General features: G+C 41.3%; 1 protein-coding gene across 1 annotated transcript in view; it reads right to left on the reverse strand.

The window, feature by feature from the left end:
• spire2 (spire-type actin nucleation factor 2) overlaps positions 1 to 12,160 on the reverse strand; it is an 83,914-nt gene extending 71,754 nt beyond the window's left edge. The window contains exon 1 of the mRNA XM_084335490.1: positions 11,368 to 12,160. Coding sequence (XP_084191616.1) covers positions 11,368 to 11,692 — 325 coding nt within the window. The 5' untranslated portion in view covers positions 11,693 to 12,160. The remainder of the gene's footprint in view (positions 1 to 11,367) is intronic.
• Between the last annotated feature and the right edge of the window lie 11,322 nt (positions 12,161 to 23,482).

Here is a 23,482-nt window from a genome sequence, read left to right on the forward strand (position 1 = left end):
ATCTTTTTTCCGGTACTTTAGTCTCTAAAAATGTAATCTACCGTATCTACCTCAGTTGTAAAAAAAAAATCCAAACTTCAAATTATGTATTATCATTATTATTTATTTAGAACAATTTGTTAATATATATATATATAATATTGCAGTGAGCGTTGTCTGCATCTAGCTTTGTAAAGTGTAACCACACTTGCGACCGTTTTCGGCTTGCCATGATTGCCCCGACTGCTTTGTTGTTGAATAAAGTCAAATCCTAGGTAAGCGTGTATTGTGCACGTGAATGTTGACGTGAACGTGCGGCACACTTCATAGGTTTCATTTAGTGGTAAATGGAAATGTTGACGTCATCAGACTTAAAAAAAAAACACTAGCGAATTGTGGCACCGGTGGATCTCCCGTGAATCGATACTCTGTAGTACCGACATGATTCGGTTCATACCCATAAAAAGTGCCGGATTCGGTACCCATCCCTATCCAGCTCTAATGCTAATGGGGAAGTATGTAGGCTACCCGTCTTTTATGGTGTGGGAGGAAATGCTATATAAACAGACCCCCCCCCCCCCCCCCCAGTCGGGTTCAAACGCAGGACCCTCTTGCTATGAGGCAACAGTGTTAACCCTTTCACTGCCACTTCTGTATTGTCACAGTGAAAGGGTTAATCGCAGCGTCACCGTGCCACAGAAAAGATGCAGTTAATCTAAAAAGGACGACTTTGCCAAAAAACAATGCCGATTTATTTTTGCATAATAATCTCACGCTTCCAAAAACTCTAAATCAGTTTTGCACCCATTCATTTAGTTTGACAGTTATTGAGACAGCACCATGAAATGATGTAGACGGCAAAAATAGCAAAACCTTGTCTTATATAGGGATTGCTACCTTGTCACTTGTCAGTTCCTTGAGCTGTAATTAACACAACACAAGGATTCAATGTCCCCGATGACATCACCGGTGGCCATATTCAAACTCACTTACTCTCAGTAACTTGTCAAACTAAAATAATTGTGTGCAAAACCGCTGAGAGTTTCTGGTCGTGTGCGAGATTAGGAGATTTGAGATTTTCATCCGACACTGTAACTCATTGGAAACGGGGTCCCCTGTGCGGGAAAACCAAACATCTACCGGTCAAACAAAGGAAGATCGATTTTGGCGAAATATTGGTGGTGTTTCGGCTGTCCTAACTGTGGTGAGAAGTTCGTTCCACCACTGATGATGACCCTAATTTATTTTGAGGCAGAATATCAACACATCACAATACAACTAGCCGGATGTATGGAGGATCGAAATGATTGGAATCTCCGCTGGCGAACCCGTCTGAGGACGACAAATCCAAAGCTTTTGCAACTGTACACAGCCGTCATCGTCACCATCAGCTACAAGGGGCTGCAGTAACTAATCAATCTTTTTTTTTTTATCCACTTTTTCTCCCATTTTTTCTAGATTTTCTCCCATCCCAATTTCGTATCATCCAATTCAACCCTCCCCTGTCACGAACGCTGTTTCTTGCCTCCCACAAGCCGGCTGCAATGTGGACTAAGTCATACATAGCACAAGTCCCCTCCGGTACTTGAGGTAACAGCAGTCGCATCTTTTCACCTGCGCAGCTCGATCTCTCAGTGTCGAGGAGTAACGCGTGGGAGGCTCACGCTGCCCCCGACACTTCCTGATTCTACTGCGCAGGCGCACCAACCGACTTGTAGGAGTCGCTTGTTCACAACGTTCGATCCCCACCCATCAGTTTTCCCTCCCCGTAATACGGCCAATGTGTATTACTGCGGACGACCAGCTAAACTGAAAACAATGTGGAGAGCTGGATTCGAACACGCGAATCCTAGCGTCTCCACACTGGTGGCGAGTGCCTTGCCCACTACACCACCTAGCCGCCCTGCAGTAACTAATCAATCTAAACACCATCAGCTACAGTAACTAAACATCAGATACAGTAACTAAACACCATCAGCTACAGTAACTAAACATCAGATACAGTAACTAAACACTATCAGCTACAGTAACTAAACACCATCAGCTACAGTAACTAAACACCATCAGCTACAGTAACTAAACACCATCAGCTACAGTAACTAAACACCATCAGCTACAGTAACTAAACATCAGATACAGTAACTAAACACCATCAGCTACAGTAACTAAACACTATCAGATACAGTAACTAAACACCATCAGCTACAGTAACTAAACACCATCAGCTACAGTAACTAAACACCATCAGCTACAGTAACTAAACACCATCAGCTACAGTAACTAAACATCAGATACAGTAACTAAACACCATCAGCTACAGTAACTAAACATCAGATACAGTAACTAAACACTATCAGCTAGACAGTAACTAAACACCATCAGCTACAGTAACTAAACACCATCAGCTACAGTAACTAAACACCATCAGCTACAGTAACTAAACACCATCAGCTACAGTAACTAAACACTATCAGATACAGTAACTAAACATCAGCTACAGTAACTAAACACCATCAGCTACAGTAACTAAACACCATCAGCTACAGTAACTAAACACCATCAGCTACAGTAACTAAACACCATCAGCTGCAGTAACTAAACACCATCAGATACAGTAACTAAACACTATCAGATACAGTAACTAAACATCAGCTACAGTAACTAAACACCATCAGCTACAGTAACTAAACACCATCAGCTACAGTAACTAAACACCATCAGCTACAGTAACTAAACACTATCAGATACAGTAACTAAACATCAGATACAGTAACTAAACACCATCAGCTACAGTAACTAAACACCATCAGCTACAGTAACTAAACATTATCAGCTGCAGTAACTAAACACCATCAGCTGCAGTAACTAAACACCATCAGCTGCAGTAACTAAACACCATCAGATACAGTAACTAAACATCAGATACAGTAACTAAACTATAGTAACTAAACACCATCAGCTGCAGTAACTAAACACCATCAGCTACAGTAACTAAACACCATCAGCTACAGTAACTAAACAACATCAGCTACAGTAACTAAACATCAGATACAGTAACTAAACATCAGCTACAGTAACTAAACACCATCAGCTACAGTAAATAAACATTATCAGCTGCAGTAACTAAACACTATCACTACAGTAACTAAACACTATCACTACAGTAACTAAACACCATCAGCTGCAGTAACTAAACACCATCAGCTGCAGTAACTAAACACCATCAGCTACAGTAACTAAACACCATCAGCTACAGTAACTAAACACCATCAGCTACAGTAACTAAACATTATCACTACAGTAACTAAACACCATCAGCTGCAGTAACTAAACACCATCAGCTGCAGTAACTAAACACCATCAGCTACAGTAACTAAACACCATCACTACAGTAACTAAACACCATCAGCTACAGTAACTAAACACCATCAGCTACAGTAACTAAACATCAGATACAGTAACTAAACATCAGCTACAGTAACTAAACATCAGCTACAGTAACTAAACACCATCAGCTACAGTAAATAAACATTATCAGCTGCAGTAACTAAACACTATCACTACAGTAACTAAACACTATCACTACAGTACACTACACTACAGTAACTACAGTAACTAAACACCATCAGCTACAGTAACTAAACACCATCACTACAGTAACTAAACACCATCAGCTACAAGGGGCTACAGTAACTAAACACCATCAGCTACAAGGGGCTATAGGGGCTTTTCAGCACGCGCAGTTGTTTTCATACGCGTCCTTCCAGCTGCAGTGCATTTTTACAGTGGAACAAGACAATGTCCATTAGGCCTCATTATTCATTCATCCATTGATGAGATGTTGAAAGTTGTTAAAGAAACGTCTGCTCAGACTGGAGGTGCATAATGCACATTTATACACACGATGGCACCACAGAACTTGAAGAGTTGTCTGGGTTCCACAGTAAAGGCCACATATTATTATTTTTTTTGTCAAGAAAGATCACACTTTTAAAAAGTCAGCCATTTATGTAATTTGTTCCGTTCTGAAATTGACTGATGAACTCCTAAACTAAAATGACTCAAATTCAGTTTTAAATACAGTATTCTGAAGATGCACAACTTTGTTTGTGGGCGTCAAAAGATGTTAAAGTGTTGACTGGTTTTGGGTCACAGCGTGGTGTGTCCACTGGGCGTCAGGATATGTCAAGAATCAGTCATCAATTATTCGATGGAGAACCTAATTAGACTTCAAATTTGGAAGTTGCATTTGTCAATGCTAGCTCCCACTGTCCATGATACACACACACACAGAGAGAGAACTAGGCTACTTTGTGTTATCCTATGTCGAAAATAGAACTATTCCCGATAACAAAACAACAGAGAAGAAAAGGAATACTCTTATCCCCCTTATCTTAACATTAGCATTATTTTCCAATAACTGCCCACCCTGCATTTAATACTATGCATTTCCCACGAGCATCTACAGAATAATCAACGACTAGAATCTTGAGTTATGATGAGTAATCACATCCCTCTCGTGTGTGCCGGGCCTCAGGGTAGGAGGAGTGCTTGTCTAGGATTACTTTTGTTTGATTATCAAGGGCACATGGGCACTGATCCCGGATCAGTGCATCTGCACTAGGATGTCTAACCAAACAGAAGAGGGTTTTCACCACCTACTAAAGAGTCTACCCCAAGTGTTTGTTTGTTTGTTTGTTTGAGAACCTCAAAGCGAAAATGTGGAATGTCCAAATTTCCAATATAATCTTTTCCTATGCTTAGGGCTTCTGCATGGCGCTCAACAGTGGCAAAGTAACATAGTATTGTACTTAAGTACAATTCTGAGGCACTTGTACTTTACTTGAGTGCTTTCATTTTTAAGAAGGTTAGTACTTTTTGCTCTACTACATTTCAAAAGGAAGCATTGTTCATTTTACTCCACTACAATGATTCAAACCCATCATGCATGTTCAAAACTTCTCACCCGCACCAAACCCTGGCAGCACATCACCCCCACCCTCATCCAGCTCCACTGGCTCCCCATCAAATCCCACATCACCTACAAAACCCTCCTGCTCACTTACAAATCCCCCCATGCTCTGGCAGTACCTCACCGACCTCCTCCACCCCCACACTCAGTCACGGTTCCTGCGATCCTCAGACACTGGTAAGCTCTCCATTCCCCGAACCAGACTGTGGACCTTTGGGGACAGAGCTTTCAGCGTGGCAGCTCCCACCCTCTGGAACTCCCTCCCTGCAGAACACCGCAACGCCCCAACTCTGAATTCATTCGAAAGACTCCTCAAAACCCACCTCTTCAAATTGGCCTTTAACCCCTAATTTCCCACTTTTAATGTTGCGTCTGTCCACCATGTTTGTTATTTTTGTTTGTTTCTTTCCCCCTATGTAAAGCGACCTTGGGTCTTATGAAAGGCGCTATATAAAACAAAGTTATTATTATAATTATTATCAGTTACTAGAAAACATGGCAAAAATGTATGAAGATTATTTTGATCATTTCAATTTTGAAGCCCGTCAACTTTAAGAGGACGTAATTGGCGCCATAACATAACATAACATAACCTTTAGAGGAAGAGTTGAGGGTTGAATGCTCCCAAGCACTGGAATACACAATCATAATATGCATTTCAGTACATGGAATATAAAATACTTCTCTCTTCTACTTAAGTAGAATGTTGACTGGAGAACTTTTATCAAAGAGAGATACCATTTTATCTGGGTATTTCTACTTTTCCTTAACCCTTTCACTACCACACTACAGAAGGTTAACCCTTTCACTACCACACTACAGACGGCTAACCTTCTGTAGTGTGGTCGTTAACCCTTTGTCATGTGGTAGTAAAAGGGTTAAGTAGACAAGTGGTTCCCAAAGTCGGGGTCGCGACCCAAAGGTGGGCCGCGAGCAGCCACGGATGGGCCGCGAGATGATTTAAATTTTTTTTTTTTTTTTTTTTTTTGTCAGGTCACTGAACTTAGAAGCAGGCCAGGACAGTGTTTCTAGTTGTATTCTAAAATTCTATTCTATTGTATTCTAAAATGTGACTATATGGTTTTATATTAACTTAATAAATAAACAAAAACGAAAAATCTACTTATTTCAACGAACATTTCAAACTAAATAACAGATTATGCACATAAAACGCTGAAAACAACCGAAGCAACAATAGTATTTTAATGAGGCTATTATTATTATCATTATTATTTTGCAACAAGTTAGCCCTCTCATAAATAGCACATATAAATGAATAACTAACTTGAACTAACTTAATAGGATTGAAGTGATATTTGGCTTAAAAAATGGGTCGCCTGGCAAAAAAAAAAAAAAAAAGGCCAGACGATGTGCATTGGGCCGCGGCTCTCTGACGCCTTATTTTCTGGGCCCCGGCCTGAAAAGTTTGGGAACCCCTGAAGTAGAGGACCCGTGTACTTCTTCCACCACTGGCTTTCAGTAGCCTCTGTTTAACAGTCCGATGGCTTTGAGTGACACGGTTTGCTTCTACAGGTTGTTGTGTGCTCTTGGGGAGAGGCCAGCAGCGGCCAGCCACACTCATCTGCCACTAAACGATGGGAGTAAACAGATGGAGAGTAGGGATGTCCGATATTATCAGCCGATATTGGCATTAAAATGTAATATCGGAAATGATCGGTATTCCAAAAAAATAATGTTGTGTTAATTCCACGACAAGAGACGTGTAATGTTAATTACCTGAAATTATTCAGTTTTTGGGGGGGGGGGGGAACCCCACATATATCGGTATCGGAAATTAAGAGGTTGGACAATATCGGTATAGAAGCCCATATCGAACATCCCTAATGGAGAGTATTACAACCAGGCAGGTTGCGAGTCAAATTACAACCTAATCCAATCCTACTTTTGCAGAAACAACAGCATCGCTGACGACGTAACAAAAGGGCCAAACAGAGTGTGTTGTATCCAGCGACTCCAAAAGAAGTTAATGTCGTCTGAACTTTTCTGCCCCGTCAGAACAAGATCCGGCGGAGGCGCCAAAAAGGGGATATTTCTCATTGAAAAATTATTAAAAACAGAGGTAGATGGACGGACAGTCACACCCTGTGGCCATCAACCCCACAGAGCCGTATGAAAACCACCCACTCCGCCGCTGAACTGTTTTTTTTTATTTTTTATTTTATTTTATTTTATCATATTTTTTCCCCCTCCTCCTTTTTCAGATTTTTCTCCCATCCCACTGTTAGTCGTTATGCCAATTCCCAACCCCCTTCCTGGTTGTTGCGCACTTTCCCCTAATGTTGGTCCGAGAGGCCGGAGATTGTCACATGCTTTCCTCCGACGCATGTGCAGCCAGCCGGCAGCCAGCCTGGCCGCGCAGATTCTCACTGGGAGAGTGTAACGTGTGGAAGGTCGCACTACCTCTCTCCAGATCCTACCCTTGTTGAGCAGGCCCCCCGACCGAACTGTAGGGGTCGCTGTCCACAACGCCCAGGACCCACCCACGGCTCCCCACCCCCTAACTCAGCCAAACGAGTTAGTATAGCGATCAGCCCGAGCCAAGGCAATGCTGACTCTCTGAGTCGAGACCGCAGCCTCTTGCATTGGTGACGAGCGCAATCTCCGCTCCGCCGCTGAACTGTTAAACCACCCACTCCGCAGCTGACCTGTTAAACCACCCACTCCACCGCTGACCTGTTAAACCAGACCGTATGAAATCCACCCTCTCCACAAACTGTTAAATCAGGGGAAACTCCTGTTTCCTCTGTAATCGTTTTGTAGCAGTGGTGTCAGGGGGGTCTCCCTGTTGGCCCTAGGATTGGTTCAATAGTGCAGGCTGTATCGCCCAAACTATTTCAATACTTGATTATGATTAAAGCACTACTTCTGAGGCCTGGGCTTGTGTTTTCTTTCTGCCTTTTGAGGAAGATTGAGCTAGATTGTGTATCATGTGAGAGTATCTATGTTGTGGTTAGTGAGTATCATGCTGTATCATGTGAGTATCTATGTTGTGGTTAAAGTGAGTATCATGACTATCATGTGAGTATCTATGTTGTAGTTAAAGTGAGTATCATGACAGTATCATGAGAGAGTATCTATGTTGTGGTTAAAGTGAGTATCGTGTGAGAGTATCTATGTTGTGGTTAGTGAGTATCATGACTGTATCATGAGAGAGTATCTATGTTGTAGTTAGTGAGTATCATGACTGTATCATGAGAGAGTATCTATGTTGTAGTTAGTGAGTATCATGACTGTATCATGAGAGAGTATCTATGTTGTAGTTAGTGAGTATCATGACAGTATCATGTGAGAGTATCTATGTTGTGGTTAATGAGTATCATGACTGTATCATGTGAGAGTATCTATGTTGTGGTTAGTGAGTATCATGACTATCATGAGAGAGTATCTATGTTGTAGTTAGTGAGTATCATGACAGTATCATGTGAGAGTATCTATGTTGTGGTTAATGAGTATCATGACTGTATCATGAGAGAGTATCTATGTTGTAGTTAGTGAGTATCATGACTGTATCATGTGAGAGTATCTATGTTGTGGTTAGTGAGTATCATGACTGTATCATGAGAGAGTATCCATGTTGTAGTTAGTGAGTATCATGACTGTATAATGAGAGAGTATCTATGTTGTGGTTAAAGTGAGTATCATGACTATCATGAGAGAGTATCTATGTTGTAGTTAGTGAGTATCATGACTGTATCATGTGAGAGTATCTATGTTGTGGTTAGGGAGTATCATGACTGTATCATGTGAGAGTATCTATGTTGTGGTTAATGAGTATCATGACTGTATCATGAGAGAGTATCTATGTTGTAGTTAGTGAGTATCATGACTGTATCATGTGAGAGTATCTATGTTGTGGTTAGTGAGTATCATGACTGTATCATGAGAGAGTATCCATGTTGTAGTTAGTGAGTATCATGACTGTATAATGAGAGAGTATCTATGTTGTGGTTAAAGTGAGTATCATGACTGTATCATGAGAGAGTATCTATGTTGTAGTTAGTGAGTATCATGACTGTATCATGTGAGAGTATCTATGTTGTGGTTAGGGAGTATCATGACTGTATCATGAGAGAGTATCTATGTTGTAGTTAGGGAGTATCATGACTGTATCATGAGAGAGTATCTATGTTGTGGTTAAAGTGAGTATCATGACTGTATCATGAGAGAGTATCTATGTTGTGGTTAATGAGTATCATGACTGTCTATTATGAGAGAGTATCTATGTTGTGGTTAGTGAGTATCATGACTATCATGTGAGAGTATCTATGTTGTGGTTAATGAGTATCATGACTGTCTATCATGTGAGAGTATCTATGTTGTGGTTAGTGAGTATCATGACTATCATGTGAGAGTATCTATGTTGTGGTTAGTGAGTATCATGACTGTATCATGTGAGAGTATCCATGTTGTAGTTAGTGAGTATCATGACTGTATCATGTGAGAGTATCTATGTTGTAGTTAGTGAGTATCATGACTGTATCATGTGAGAGTATCCATGTTGTAGTTAGTGAGTATCATGAGATATCAAAAAGGTTGTGACTTGGTGTCTCATGTACCAGGTTTTTAGGGACTGCCGTTAGCAAACACTGCTACAGGAAATACATGTGTTGGGCCCCTTTAGAATGTTTATGTTGTCAACTTTGAAGAGGTCTATAACACAGCTCTATGACAAACGACTAATACCGTAATCAGGTACACTATAGGCCTGGTACCGCAGCAGGACACTTGAACGATAGGGACTTCTACAAGGAGTCTATAAGCCCAGGCTGTAAAATGTCAAGTTAGCCAAACTATATCTAAAGCTATACATGGAACATCTTTTAATAGTTCAGTTTGGTCCATTACTCCAAAACAGTGGGTTATATGACCCTGGAAAAAACCAAAATGATATTTTGGGTGCCCACATGACAAGAGTACTGGTGTGTTTCAATGAGCCTGGGTCCCCGGATGAGACTGAATTTCTCAAATGTGGGTTCCCAACCCCTGCTCTATACTCTAATAAGAACAAATGTAAATAGAGGTTAGCTGGCCATTTACTCTATAACGGTCTAATAAATTGTCTACGTTTCAGTTAACTTCTGATATACGGTTATACTTCGGGGTGTATTTGGTCGCTTTAAAACACCAAAGTGCTACTTCAGTGAGCTGTCCTACAACAATGGACTAGCTGGTTGCATCAACAACGTATATCACCGTAGTCCGTAGCGCACAAAGCGCCATTGTATAATGACGTGATCTGTATTGTGTTTTGTTTATGGCACACAGCTGAGAGAAAACAAACACCAGCCTTGATGGCGGGGCGCACGTGCGCGGCAAGTTATAGGATGAAAGATGCCCATGCACGTGAAACATTAACAACCAAATGGTTGAATTAACCAAGCTGTAAAATCCCAACTGGGAAAAATCCAATTACACCCTTCTCTCCCCCAAGCCAGTCTCTTAGCAACACACTATGCAATAAAAATGATGAATTGACACGAGACGAGATGGTGACTTATAGTCCAAGGAGGAAGACAGATAAGGGAATGGCGTGTGATAAGGAATGTGATATAACTAATATCTTGTTATCACTACATGGGATGGGTCGGTTGTAAAAATGCGTGGCCAATATTTTATATATATTTTTTTATCTGCACGGTCATGATGATGCATTAACAACACCGCTGCTATCTCCCTTCACTCTATGAATGATGAATGAATGAATTAATGAAAACTTTATTTAACAGATTGCAGAATGGGTACAATACAGTACGGCTCAATGAATACACACAATTGTTAAGGGGATGCAGACCAGATAAAGACTGTAGTCTTGACTTGTTTACATCAGGTTCCCCCATTTTCAATTAATATATCCCACTCTCCTCTCGCAGTTTTATTTTTCATCTCGTCTTGGTTGTAAATTTAATAGTTAGGCTGCCAGCGACCCTCTTCTGGGCCCCGCACCGCAGCGTTGGACCCTGCTTGCCCTGGGACACACTTTGCAGGTATTTTCCATGAAGCTCGAAAGACTGCGCAATTATCCCGTGGGCTTCCTCTCTCCACTTCTCTGAAATGCCCCAGTCTAAGATACAAAAGGGGAAACTGCGTTCTATATGAATAATTAATCATTTACCGGCATAATCCAAAACCAGCCCCGCCGTTAGGGGCAGGAGGGCTCAGTGCGACAAAAACAAAGACACCTGGAGGAACACACACTTGACCCAACTGAAAAGCAAAACACTTGGTTGTTAAAAATGAATTGAAACTCCTGTTTCCAAACACCCTGTATGAATACAAACATCAAATAGAGTCGATGATGTATTGTGAAGAATGAATATGATATTGTTTGGCGTGCAGACAGTAACAATAGCAGGTTGAATATATATCCTATATGCGCAGCACTGAAGTGATCCTACCGTTGTTGTTGTCGCTGCGGGGCTCCTGTTGTAGCGACACCGTCCCGTCTCTGTTCAGCAGGATGGAGGACGGGTCCTTCACCCGGTACACTCCGCCGGTCACAGGCGCCCTCAGCCCGCTGCAGCACTGGTAGCACACCGCCCACGCCTGCTCCTCGTTGACGGGCTGCTCGTAGGATCTCAGCACCTCCTCGAGAGACAGTCTCCGGGGGTCCGTGAGGAGGAGGTCCCGCGCCTCCGCGGCCCGGTCCACGGTGCAGGGAGCGGAGGAGGAGACCCGTGCGTCCCCCCCGTCCTTGGCGCTTCTGTTTGTGGATCTAGCCATGGCTGCTGCGCGGTGCCGTGGTGCTGGTGGAGCCCATCATTCAATCCGAGGGCTCCGTAGCCATTATCCCGTTGCTGCTCACTTGTTCGGCCCTCCTCCGGTATCCTTTCCCCCGTCCTTTCACGGCGCTGCTGCTGCACGCCACCGGCGACTCCAATTGCCGCAGCTGCGGGTTACCATGACAGCGAATGAATGCTGATCTTTGATCTGTCGGAATGCCAATCACCGGCCAGCGAGGAGGGAGGAGGCGGGAGGTAGAGCCTCTCTCTGAGTGGCCCCTAACTACACCTGCTGCCACCGCGGCCAGCAACAAAGCAGCACCGGGCAAACTTGCTGTTGCGAATGTTCAACTTCCACCCATGAATCAGTTCCCAAGGTTTGTGGTGAGATTAGTTATCAATCCGAAAGCAGTGTTGAGTTTGAGAGATGCAACATTACAGTGAGCAGCAGCAGCAGCAGTCTCTCTCTCTCTCTCTCTCTCTCTCTCTCTCTCTCTCTCTCTCTCTCTCTCTCTCTCTCTCTCTCTCTCTCTCTCTCTCTCTCTCTCTCTCTCTCTCTCTCTCTCTCTCTCTCTCTCTCTCTCTCTCTCTCTCTCTCTCTCTCTCTCTCTCTCTCTCTCTCTCTCTCCCCTCTCTCCCCTCTCTCTCCTGTGCTCCGCCCCTGACTAGAGGCATCATCCGACCAGCCCACAAATATTGAATGAGGCAAATAATCCAAATAGAAATTGCGACCTCAGCAACATGAAAAAGTCAAACAGTCTATATGTAAGACTGTGTGCAATAAAACACACACGTTGAAACAGCCGATATATCACAGTCAGAGTTCCTAGACATCCTAAATTACATACAACTTCCAGTCCTGGAACTAAACTAAAGTCCTAACTCAAATATAACAATACTTATTAGATCAATTAGTCCAACAAAAATAGTTGATTAAAGGTATAATCTGTAGACTACTGTCAAACAGCAATCTCTAGGAGAAAGTGCCCTGCTTGCTCTTTGTTTAATTTTTTTGTTTTGGTCTGATGTGTGGGTTGGAGTTGAGTAGTGTGCATTTCTCCAGACCTCTACTGGCAGAGTCTGAGACGTGGCCAGCAATAGCAACCCCTCCCCTATCCCCATACCAACCCATACATCTCCCCATACAAAAACCCATCTCCCCATACCAACCCATACATCTCCCCATACCAACCCCTCCCCTATCCCCATACCAACCCATACATCTCCCCATACCAAAACCCATACAGTTTCAGTTTCATTTATTTATTTCAAACCATGCAACCTATACAATACAAGACAACCACAAAACAGTACAATAACCACCACAAAACAATACAATAGACAACAGTAACAACAGACACAACTTAATGGTTTGAAAAGGGGGGTGGAAGCTAAGACCATCAATTTCTATACATATGTAACGGATGGTATCGTGAAGCGCAGTCAAGAAGGGCTGGGGTGAGTAGCGGTGCTATGGGTTAAACTCACTCTCACATCCTCAAAAGACACATAGACACAGTACAAAGAAGTGAATTCACCTCTTGGTATAGCGGTCTATGTTGAATGAATGAATGAATGAAAACTTTATTTAACAGATTGCAGAATGGGTACAATACAGTACGGCTCAATACATACAATTGTTAAGGGGATGCAGACCAGAGAAAGACTTTAGTCTTGTTTCCATCAGGGTCCCCCATTTTCAATTCATATAGACATTTATGACATACACAACATACATGACATTTATGGCATAGGGACATATAAGTATTTAGTACTGATACATTTGTGACATAAACGGTATTCAAATATACAGTACTGTTACCCCTATATCCTGACAGAGTATACATATGATGGGGAGGGGACTGTACATTAGGAGGGGGTGGGGTGGGTGGGAGAGAAATATACATAGGGCGGGGAGGGGATATATACATGCGGTGGGGAGGAGACTGTCTATAAGGAGGTGGTGGGGGTTTTGGGCATTTACGGTGGCCAGTTTCGAATTGCAGCCTCCCGTAGGTGCTCTTTAAGAGCGGTTTTGAATGTGGGCAGGGATTCACATTCCTTTACAGCTTTGGGTAGGGCGTTCCACATTGTTGTGGCATAATTGCGAAACGGGTTTAGTCCCTTGTTTGAGCCGAATCTGGGTTTAACATGATTTGTTGAGCTTCCTCTGGTGTAGTGGTTGTGGTATTCACTGACCTTTGGGAAGTATTTCGACATGTACATGGGTATCTTAGTGGTGTAGTGTGTCTTGTAGACCAGGCCCATTGCATGTTGTTGTACTCTGTCATCCTAGGTGGTCAAAATGGGCAGGGGTAAGGTGGGTTTTAGGAGTAAGACCAAGCAGTAGTCTGACCAGTTTGTTTTGTGATGTTTGTAGTCTTGTTTCTAGGGCCTTTGAGGTGCTTTGGTACCATGAGGTGCAAGCATAGTCGTAGAACCCTTGAATGAGTGCTCCTGTAATTAGAGTCTTCAAGGTATTCTTGTTTAGAGGAGATCCGGTACAAGAATCTTGTTCGTTCTCGGGCGGCTGGGTGGCATAGCGGAGATTGCGCTTGTCACTTGTCCGGTATCGAATCCCAGTCTCAGCATTGCCTTCGATTTGGGCCGGCCGTCGTACTGGCTCATTTGGCAGAGTCAGCGAGTGGAAAGTCGATGGGTGGGGATTGGACATTGTGGACAGCGACTCCTACAGGTCGGTTGGGTGACGCCTGCACAGCAGAGACAGGAAGTATCGGGGGCAGCGTGAGCCTCCCACGCGTTACTCCTTGCCACTGAGAGTCCGCGCTGTCTGGTGAAAAGATGCGACAGGCTGCCTCCTCGTGTACCGGAGGGGACACGTGATGCAAGGCTTCTATCCTCACTACAACCAACCAGTGGGGGGCATAGTCTAGCAATGTTCAAGACAGGGGGGGAGAATTGGCAATACGAAATTGGGATGGGAGAAAAATATAAAATGAGGAGAAAAAATGGATACAAAAAAAATAATAATCTTGTTCGTTGGTTGACTTTTTTGATTACATTGGTTGCCATTTTGTCACAGGAAAGATTTGCCTCTAGGATGGAACCCACTAACCCAGGTAGGTGATTTAATCTTTCCTTGTGACAATATTGTCACCCACTGTAACAGAAAAGCCGTTGGCCTTGCTGAGTTTGTTATTTGATCCAAAGAGAATGAATTCTGTTTTACCCAGGTGTAATGATAGTTTGTTATCAGCGAGCCAGGTGCAGATTCTGCCGAGTTCAGAGCTGAGGGCTTTTTCAACCTGCAACTTGTCCCTGTCAGAGACCAGCAGGGCTGTGTCATCCGTGAACAGGAACAAGTTGCAGTCACAAGCTGATGACATGTCATTTGCATAAATTAGGAACAGTAAAGGTCCTAGTATGCTTCCTTGTGGAACACCACAGCTCACTGGAAGGGGGGGGGGGGGGGTGTACCGTTCACCTCCACCATCTGTTCTCTCCCCTCCAGGTAGGATTGCAGCCACCTCGTGTTTGATGTGGTTGTTCAAATAGAGAAGGCATGTGTCAGTGGAATGGGATGTTCTGAAGCCAGATTGGAATTCGTAGATTAGCTTTTTTCCCGCAAGGTAGTTTTAGACCTGTTCGTAGACTATCTCCCCATACCAACACATACATCTCCCCATACCAACCCATACATCTCCCCATACCAACCCCTCCCCTATCCCCATACCAACCCATACATCTCCCCATACCAACCCCTCCCCTATCCCCATACCAACCCCTCCCCTATCCCCATACCAACCCCTCCCCTATCCCCATACCAACCCATACATCTGCCCATACCAACCCCTCCCCTATCCCCATACAAACCCATACATCTCCCCATACCAACCCCTACCCTATCCCCATACAAACCCATACATCTCCCCATACCAACCCCTCCCCTATCCCCATACCAACCCATACATCTCCCCATACCAACACATACATCTCACCATACCATAAGGGAATGCTGATACAGATTCATTAAAAGTATTTTCACTTCTCAATAAGGCTATCAAAGTCTAAATCTGTAGGCTTCATTTAAAATGTTCATCTAATCATTATTATTATTATTATTATTTTTAAACACGGTTTTTATTCAAAGAGTATATATACACAATGATACACAGTATATACACGGAAAAATCTATTCAGTATAGAAATAATGAAACAAAGGTGCACTTTAAATCTGTGATACAAAAGCTAGATTGTGTGACCCTAGATAAATGAAGAAAGAGAATAAATAAATACATACCAACTGCAATCAACAAGTAGGCCTACTCCACGATAACTTCCCCACCCCCTCCCTCCCACATGACACTCAACGTAACTTCAGTCAGGAAGTAATCGTTCCAATGTGTCTATATATATGAGATTAATGGTTGCCAATAAATGTCAAATTTATCAGAGGATCCTCGAATTGGAAATATTTTTTCTTCCAAATTTAGGAATGACAGCACGTCACTTAGCCATAATAATCTAATCCTTAATCAGGCTTGAGAGAAAATAGGCTATTCTCTCCATTCTAAAAGGACCCAAGTTAATTTACTGTTGCAATGTTTACTAATGCAATAGTTGACAAGAAATACATTTGGGTCCAAAACTGTTCCTTAGCAACAGAATTCCTGTGAAACCATCCATAACCAGAGTACATTTTCCAAAGACAGAGATTGGAACATTCATTTGATAATCTACAACATGTAAAAACGACATAGTTTAAATGAGCTGTTATCTGTTAATATCTGTTAAAAAAAATAAAAAAGGGTCCTTGTAGGAATATTTCGCATCAAACAAAAATTACTGTAATATCTGATCATAAACTACACTACAACTGTAATATCTGATCATAAACTACAACTGTAATAACTATAATATATGATAATAAACAACAACTATAATATCTGATCATAAACAACAACTATAATATCTGATCATAAACAACAACTATAATATCTTATCATAAACTACAACTGTAATATCTGATCATAAACAACAACTATAATATCTTATCATAAACAACAACTGTAATATCTGATCATAAACAACAATTGTAATATCTGATCATAAACTACAACTATAATATCTGATCATGAACTTCAACTATAATATCTGATCATGAACTACAACTATAATATCTGGTCATAAACTACAACTATAATATCTGATCATGAACTACAACTGTAATATCTGATCATGAACTTCAACTATAATATCTGATCATGAACTACAACTATAATATCTGATCATGAACTTCAACTGTAATATCTGATCATGAACTTCAACTATAATATCTGATCATAAACTTCAACTGTAATATCTGGTCATAAACTACAACTGTAATATCTGATCATGAACTGCAACTGTAAATGTCTGGTCATAAACTACAACTGTAATATCTGATCATAAACTACAACTATAATATCTGATCATAAATTACAACTGTAATATCTGATCATAAACTAAAACTACAACTGTAATATCTGATCATGAACTACAACGATAATATCTGATCATAAACTACAACTATAATATCGAATCATAAACTACAACTGTAATATCTGATCATAAACAACAATTGTAATATCTGATCATAAACTACAACTATAATATCTGATCATGAACTTCAACTATAATATCTGATCATGAACTACAACTATAATATCTGATCATGAACTACAACTATAATATCTGATCATGAACTACAACTGTAATATCTGGTCATAAACTACAACTGTAATATCTGATCATAAACTACAACTGTAATATCTGATCATGAACTGCAACTGTAATGTCTGGTCATAAACTACAACTGTAATATCTGATCATAAACTACAACTATAATATCTGATCATGAACTTCAACTATAATATCTGATCATGAACTACAACTATAATATCTGATCATGAACTACAACTATAATATCTGATCATGAACTACAACTGTAATATCTGGTCATAAACTACAACTGTAATATCTGATCATGAACTTCAACTATAATATCTGATCATAAACTTCAACTGTAATATCTGGTCATAAACTCCAACTGTAATATCTGATCATAAACTACAACTGTAATATCTGATCATGAACTGCAACTGTAATGTCTGGTCATAAACTACAACTGTAATATCTGATCATAAACTACAACTATAATATCTGATCATAAACTACAACTGTAATATCTGATCATAAACTAAAACTACAACTGTAATATCTGATCATGAACTACAACGATAATATCTGATCATAAACTACAACTATAATATCTGATCATAAACTACAACTATAATATCTGATCATAAACTACAACTGTATTATCTGATCATAAACTACAACTATAATATCTGATCATAAACTACAGCAATAAACTATAATATGGAATGATTGCCCCACCCTACCAAGGGGGAATTTGTCTTGCTGCCAGCAAAGATTCACAACAGAGAATCCCCAATTAAACCCTCCACCAATGGAGGAAGCAACAAGGGATCCACGAGGAGGAGGACCGTGGAGCTGCTTCATGCTGATGATCTAGTGCTGACGGCAGGTTCGGAGGAGGAAGTGAGGAGAATGTTTGTTGAGTGGAGGGATGGAATGAAGAAGAGGGGCATGAAGATAAATATCGACAAGACAAAGGTAATGATAACAGGGAGTGAAGGAGAGAGGATTCAGTCAGGAAGATACCCATGTGGAGTCTGTGGAAGAGGAGTGGGAGTAAACTCTGTGCAGTGTAGAGAATGTGAGAAATGGTGTCACCAAAGATGTTCAGGTTTGGAAAATCTGAGGGGAGTGAGGGATTTTAGATGCCCCACGTGTGAGAGGGAAGAGGAGGAGGTGGTTGGAGATGGTGGTCTAGTGATGGGAGGGGAGGTGCTGGAGGAGGTGAAGCAGTTTCGCTATCTGGCAGATGTGATGGACTGTGAGGCGGGAGTGGAAAGGGCGGTGAGGGCGAGAGTGGTGGCGGCGTGGAGGAAGTGGCGGGAAATTAGTAAGCTACTGTTGAATTGAAACATAGATCTAAAGATCAGAGGAGGGATATATGAAGCATGTGTGAGATCAGTTCTCCTGTATGGTGAAACGTGGGCAATGACAAAAAGGGTGATGGTGGTGTTAAGGAGCTGTGATCGGAAGATGTTGAGGTATGTGGCGGGAGTCAGATGGCAGGACGGGAGGACCAGTGCCGAGGTGGATGAGATCTGTGGGGTCAGAGAAATTTATTTCAAGGTGAGATATGGACGTCTCAGGTGGTTTGGACATGTGAGAAGATCGAAGGAGGGGGAGATGTTGAGAGGGGTGGAGGAGATGATTGTGGATGGGCGGAGGCCGAGAGGGAGACCGAAACAGACATGGAGGGGATGTGTGGAAAATTATATGAGGGATCTGGAGATACATGAAGACATGGCACAAAACCGTGCCCAGTGGCGTGGAGTCATCGCCCCGTCCAACCTCACTGTAGTGGGAAAATAGGGACGTAAAACGAAGATGATGACCAAGATAGTATTAGCCACTGTTTTGTGTGTGTGTGTGTGTGTGTGTGTGTGTGTGTGTGTGTGTGTGTGTGTATGCAGTGTTGGGGAAACTACTCTGAAAGCTAGTATGGTTTTATTACTTCACACTGGAAGAAGTTGAAATACAGAAAAAGCTTGAGAGAAATATAGTTTGTACAAAAGTACAACAATAACTGCAATGCAACACAAAATTATATATCATGTGAAAGTGAAAGGCTCAATTTAATGAACATGAGCCAACACTAAATAATCATATCTGGGTTCTTTACAGAGGGAAAAGTGCAAAAAGTGTAAACTTGCAAAACTGGATTTCTATGTAGATAGAAACTTAATTTAAAATGTGTTTATCCGGAACTGGCACCTTTTTAGACCCTTTACTAAACTTACCATCACAATGGTCTTTCCTTTTTATATATATATGTTTTGGTAGATATTTTATTGGTTTTTGCTACCGGGCAGTCCGGTAGAGAGAGAGAGAGGAAGTATGGGAGATAGAGGGGGGAAGACATTCGGCAAAGGTCGCCGGGTCCGGGAGCGTGAACACTTTAGGCAACCAACATGCGCTTCCACGTTGCTCTGAATTGCTCTGATTGGCCGAGCGCGCGCATGCGCATGAGCCGCGACGCGCTCCTCAGAGGCAGGAATACTAAGCTCCCCCTTAAGCTCCAGGAGAGAGGCTGAAAACACGCAGTTCTTGCCCGACTGATGGGAGTCGAATCCCGGATCCGATTTTTCTGATGAATACCCCCAAAACATGGAGGTCCCGAACGCATGGAAGTATTGATTGCGCCGTAATGAATCATTAAAAAAATATACCGTTAACTGGAATATGTTGTGCCTTTACACATGGTTTGTCATGACAAACTAATAAAAAATCGCGATTTACCCGGTAGCTACAACAACACACAGTGACTACATTCATCATTGTTTACAATGAACGGAAATCGCGATTTTTTATTAGTTTGTCATGACAAACCAATTACATAATCCATGTTAATCCCTACCCACATTCAAAACCGCTCTCAAAGAGCACCTACGGGAGGCTGCAATTCGAAATTGGCCACCGTAAATGTCCACCCCCCCCCCCCCCCCTCCTAATGGACAGTCTCCTCCCCACCGTATGTATAGATTTTCTCCCACCCACCCACCCACCCCTCCTAATGTATCTCCTCCCCATCATATGTATATATTTTCTGTCAGGATCTCTGGGTAACAGTACTGTATATTTGCATATCGTATATATCACAAATGTAACAGTACTATATACCTGTATGTCATGTATGTGTTGTGTATGTCACTATGAATTGAAAATGGGGGACCCTGATGTAAACAAGACAAAAGTCTTTCTCTGGTCTGCATCCCCTTAACAATTGTGTGTATTGAGCCGTACTGTATTGTACCCATTCTGCAATCTGTTAATAAAATGTTCAATCAATCAATCAATCAATCAGTCCCCCATTTTCAATTAATCATGATTGCATACTGTTGATATATTTAATCTTATTTTAACAAGTGAGAGATTTTGCCAATGGAGTGAGATAGTCATTTTACTTGTTCCAATACAACTGAACTTGTTCCAGGAAATGTATTCATTAATTCATTAAAAATCATTAATTAAGGAGGTGATCACTCCTTCAGTTTCAAGATGATGTTGCTTGTTTTTGAGAAAATCCTTGAAACAACTTAATTTGTATCAGAATAAGTGAGATTATCACACCCATAATGGCACCATGGCAGATTAGTTCACATATTGTCATATGAAATAAGATGTTAAGACTCAATAACGGAAAACATTACTTGTTAAAGGGGTACTTTATTTTGCACATCATCTCACACATATCCCAAGGCTCTAAACTGTTTTGCACACATTCATTTAGTTTGACAGCTATTGATTGTTTGAATATCTCCTCCTGTGATGTCATCAGAGGACACTGAATCCTTGTGTTGTGTTACTTACAGCTCAATGAAATGATTTAGATGAAAAATAGATAAGGATTAGGGTTTGATATTTCTCATCTACATCATTTAATTGAGCTGTAATTAACACAACACACGGATTCAGTGTCCTCTGATGACATCACAGGAGGAGATATTCAAACTCATTAACTCTCAACAACTGTCTGTAAAATAAATTAATGAGTGTAAAACGGTTTAGAGCTTTGAGATATGTATGAGATTATGTGCAAAATAAATTGGTGTTGTTTTTCTTCAGTGAAGTGCCCCTTTAAGGTGGATTAATATTACCTGAAGTGCTTTGCTCCAGAATAACATCACACTCAGAAACAATATGATTCTTCAGACCTCTAATGTTCAGTGGAAATGATCATTATTTATACGTCCAGGCAGTGTTGTAGTACTCAAGTCCAGACTCTGACTCGACTTGGACCTAAGCACTGATGACTCAGACTTGAGCATTGACTGCATTCGGACTCAGAAGGTGCAGAAGAGGACTCTGACTTGTTAATTGATGATGATGACTGATTATCAGTTATTATTATGAAATTCTTTTTGTGATAGGCCCTAATCATTTGGCATAATATATTGATGGTTGGTGAATTTGTTTGGCTATTGTGTCACAAAGTAAATAAACTCCCTTTGAGATGGTGACCACTGTGTCATTTAAGTTTGATCATGTAGACCTTTTTTATTTGTATGTCAGCTCTTTGACTGCCAGAGTGGAGTGGACTCGACCTCGATGACTTGGACTCGAACTTGGACTACGGGGAATGGGGACTCGACCTCGATGACTTGGACTCGGGTAATGGGGACTCGACCTCGATGACTTGGACTCAGACTAGGGTAATGGGGACTCGACCGAGACTGGACCTGGGCTCTTCTTTGGTGACTCGGACTCGAACACTGGGGACTCGAGATTTAGTCACTCGACTACAACACTGCGTCCAGGTGCTAAACCTGGGGAGATAAGACTGTCCTAAGAGTAGAGACTGACCAATAACCTAAACGTTTCCAGTCTAATTCCCATCATCGCCAACAGGTACATGGCTGAGACTCCATTGGCGGGCTGACCTCTCTGATAAAGCCTCTGTGTAGACTGAGCATGTGTGTGCGTGTGAGCATGTGTGTATATATATATATTAAGGCTGTCAATATTAACGCGATATTAACGCGTTAACTCCCGATTCTATTAATGCCACTAATTTTTTTAACTCAAGATTAACTAAACATTTTTTTTTTTTTACTAGACTTCACTCAGGTGTATTATTGATGCTCTCATTGATACTATGTTTGTTTCTGAAGTGTGTGTGTATGTGTGTGTGAGATATAGAGAGAGAGGGGGGTGAGAGAGATGAGGAAGGGGCAAGAGAGAAAGAGAGCTGGGAGAGTGTGTGTGAGGGAGAGAGGGGGGTTTGTGATTAATCAGCCCTTGTGTGTGTGAATGTAACAAGTTCCTAACGTTTTCTTTCCCCTATTATTTCATGCACACTTTATTCATTGTTTTAAATTATTATTTTCTTTTGTTATTTTGTGCATCACTCGGTTTTGAATTTGATGCAAATTTGCAATGCATGAGGGTCATCCTTTTGTGTTAAATGGCTGCATAAAGCAAGCATTTGTTGACTCGCATGTTGATAAGAGTATTAAAACTTGGACCTTGAAAAAGATCTGTTTAAGGTAAAAAAAATAAAAATGCGATTAATTTGCGATTAATCGCGAGTTAACTATGGACAATCATGCGATTAATCGAGTTAAATATTTTAATCGTTTGACAGCACTAATATATATATATATATATATATATATATATATATATATATATAGGATATGAGCAAAGCACATCATAAGAGGTTAAACCAAGAAGCATGAACAAAGCAAAAAAAGAAGAAATACAATCAAATATTTATTGCAATCATTATTGTTAAAATCACCAGTACCATATAAACTCTGCATAATCTAGAAATCATCTTGCCGTCGGAAAAAATACACAGGCAAAGTGTCTGTCAGCCAGGCCTACTGTGAGCCACTGACATGTCATTGAGTTGTACTGTAGATAGACACGTAGAAAACAAACAACCTGTCAAGTGTCAAGTCTAGAAGAGAAGCACAAATCACGTGGTCATAACTGTACAAAGTATAGCATCACATGACATCAGTAAGCCCTCTTTACTTGTGGATACAACAGACACATACAGAAGATGCTTCATAGTATTCACATTATAAGGGGAGACATATTGCTAGCTGTTAAGGCACTTGATAGTAGAATCTGAAATGCCGCCAAACAGCGCCCTCTAGGCATGCCCTGTTTGGTATTGCACATTGTT

The sequence above is a fragment of the Notolepis coatsorum genome, assembly GCF_963971535.1.
Source record: "Notolepis coatsorum genome assembly, chromosome: 18".
Taxonomy (NCBI): domain Eukaryota; kingdom Metazoa; phylum Chordata; class Actinopteri; order Aulopiformes; family Paralepididae; genus Notolepis; species Notolepis coatsorum.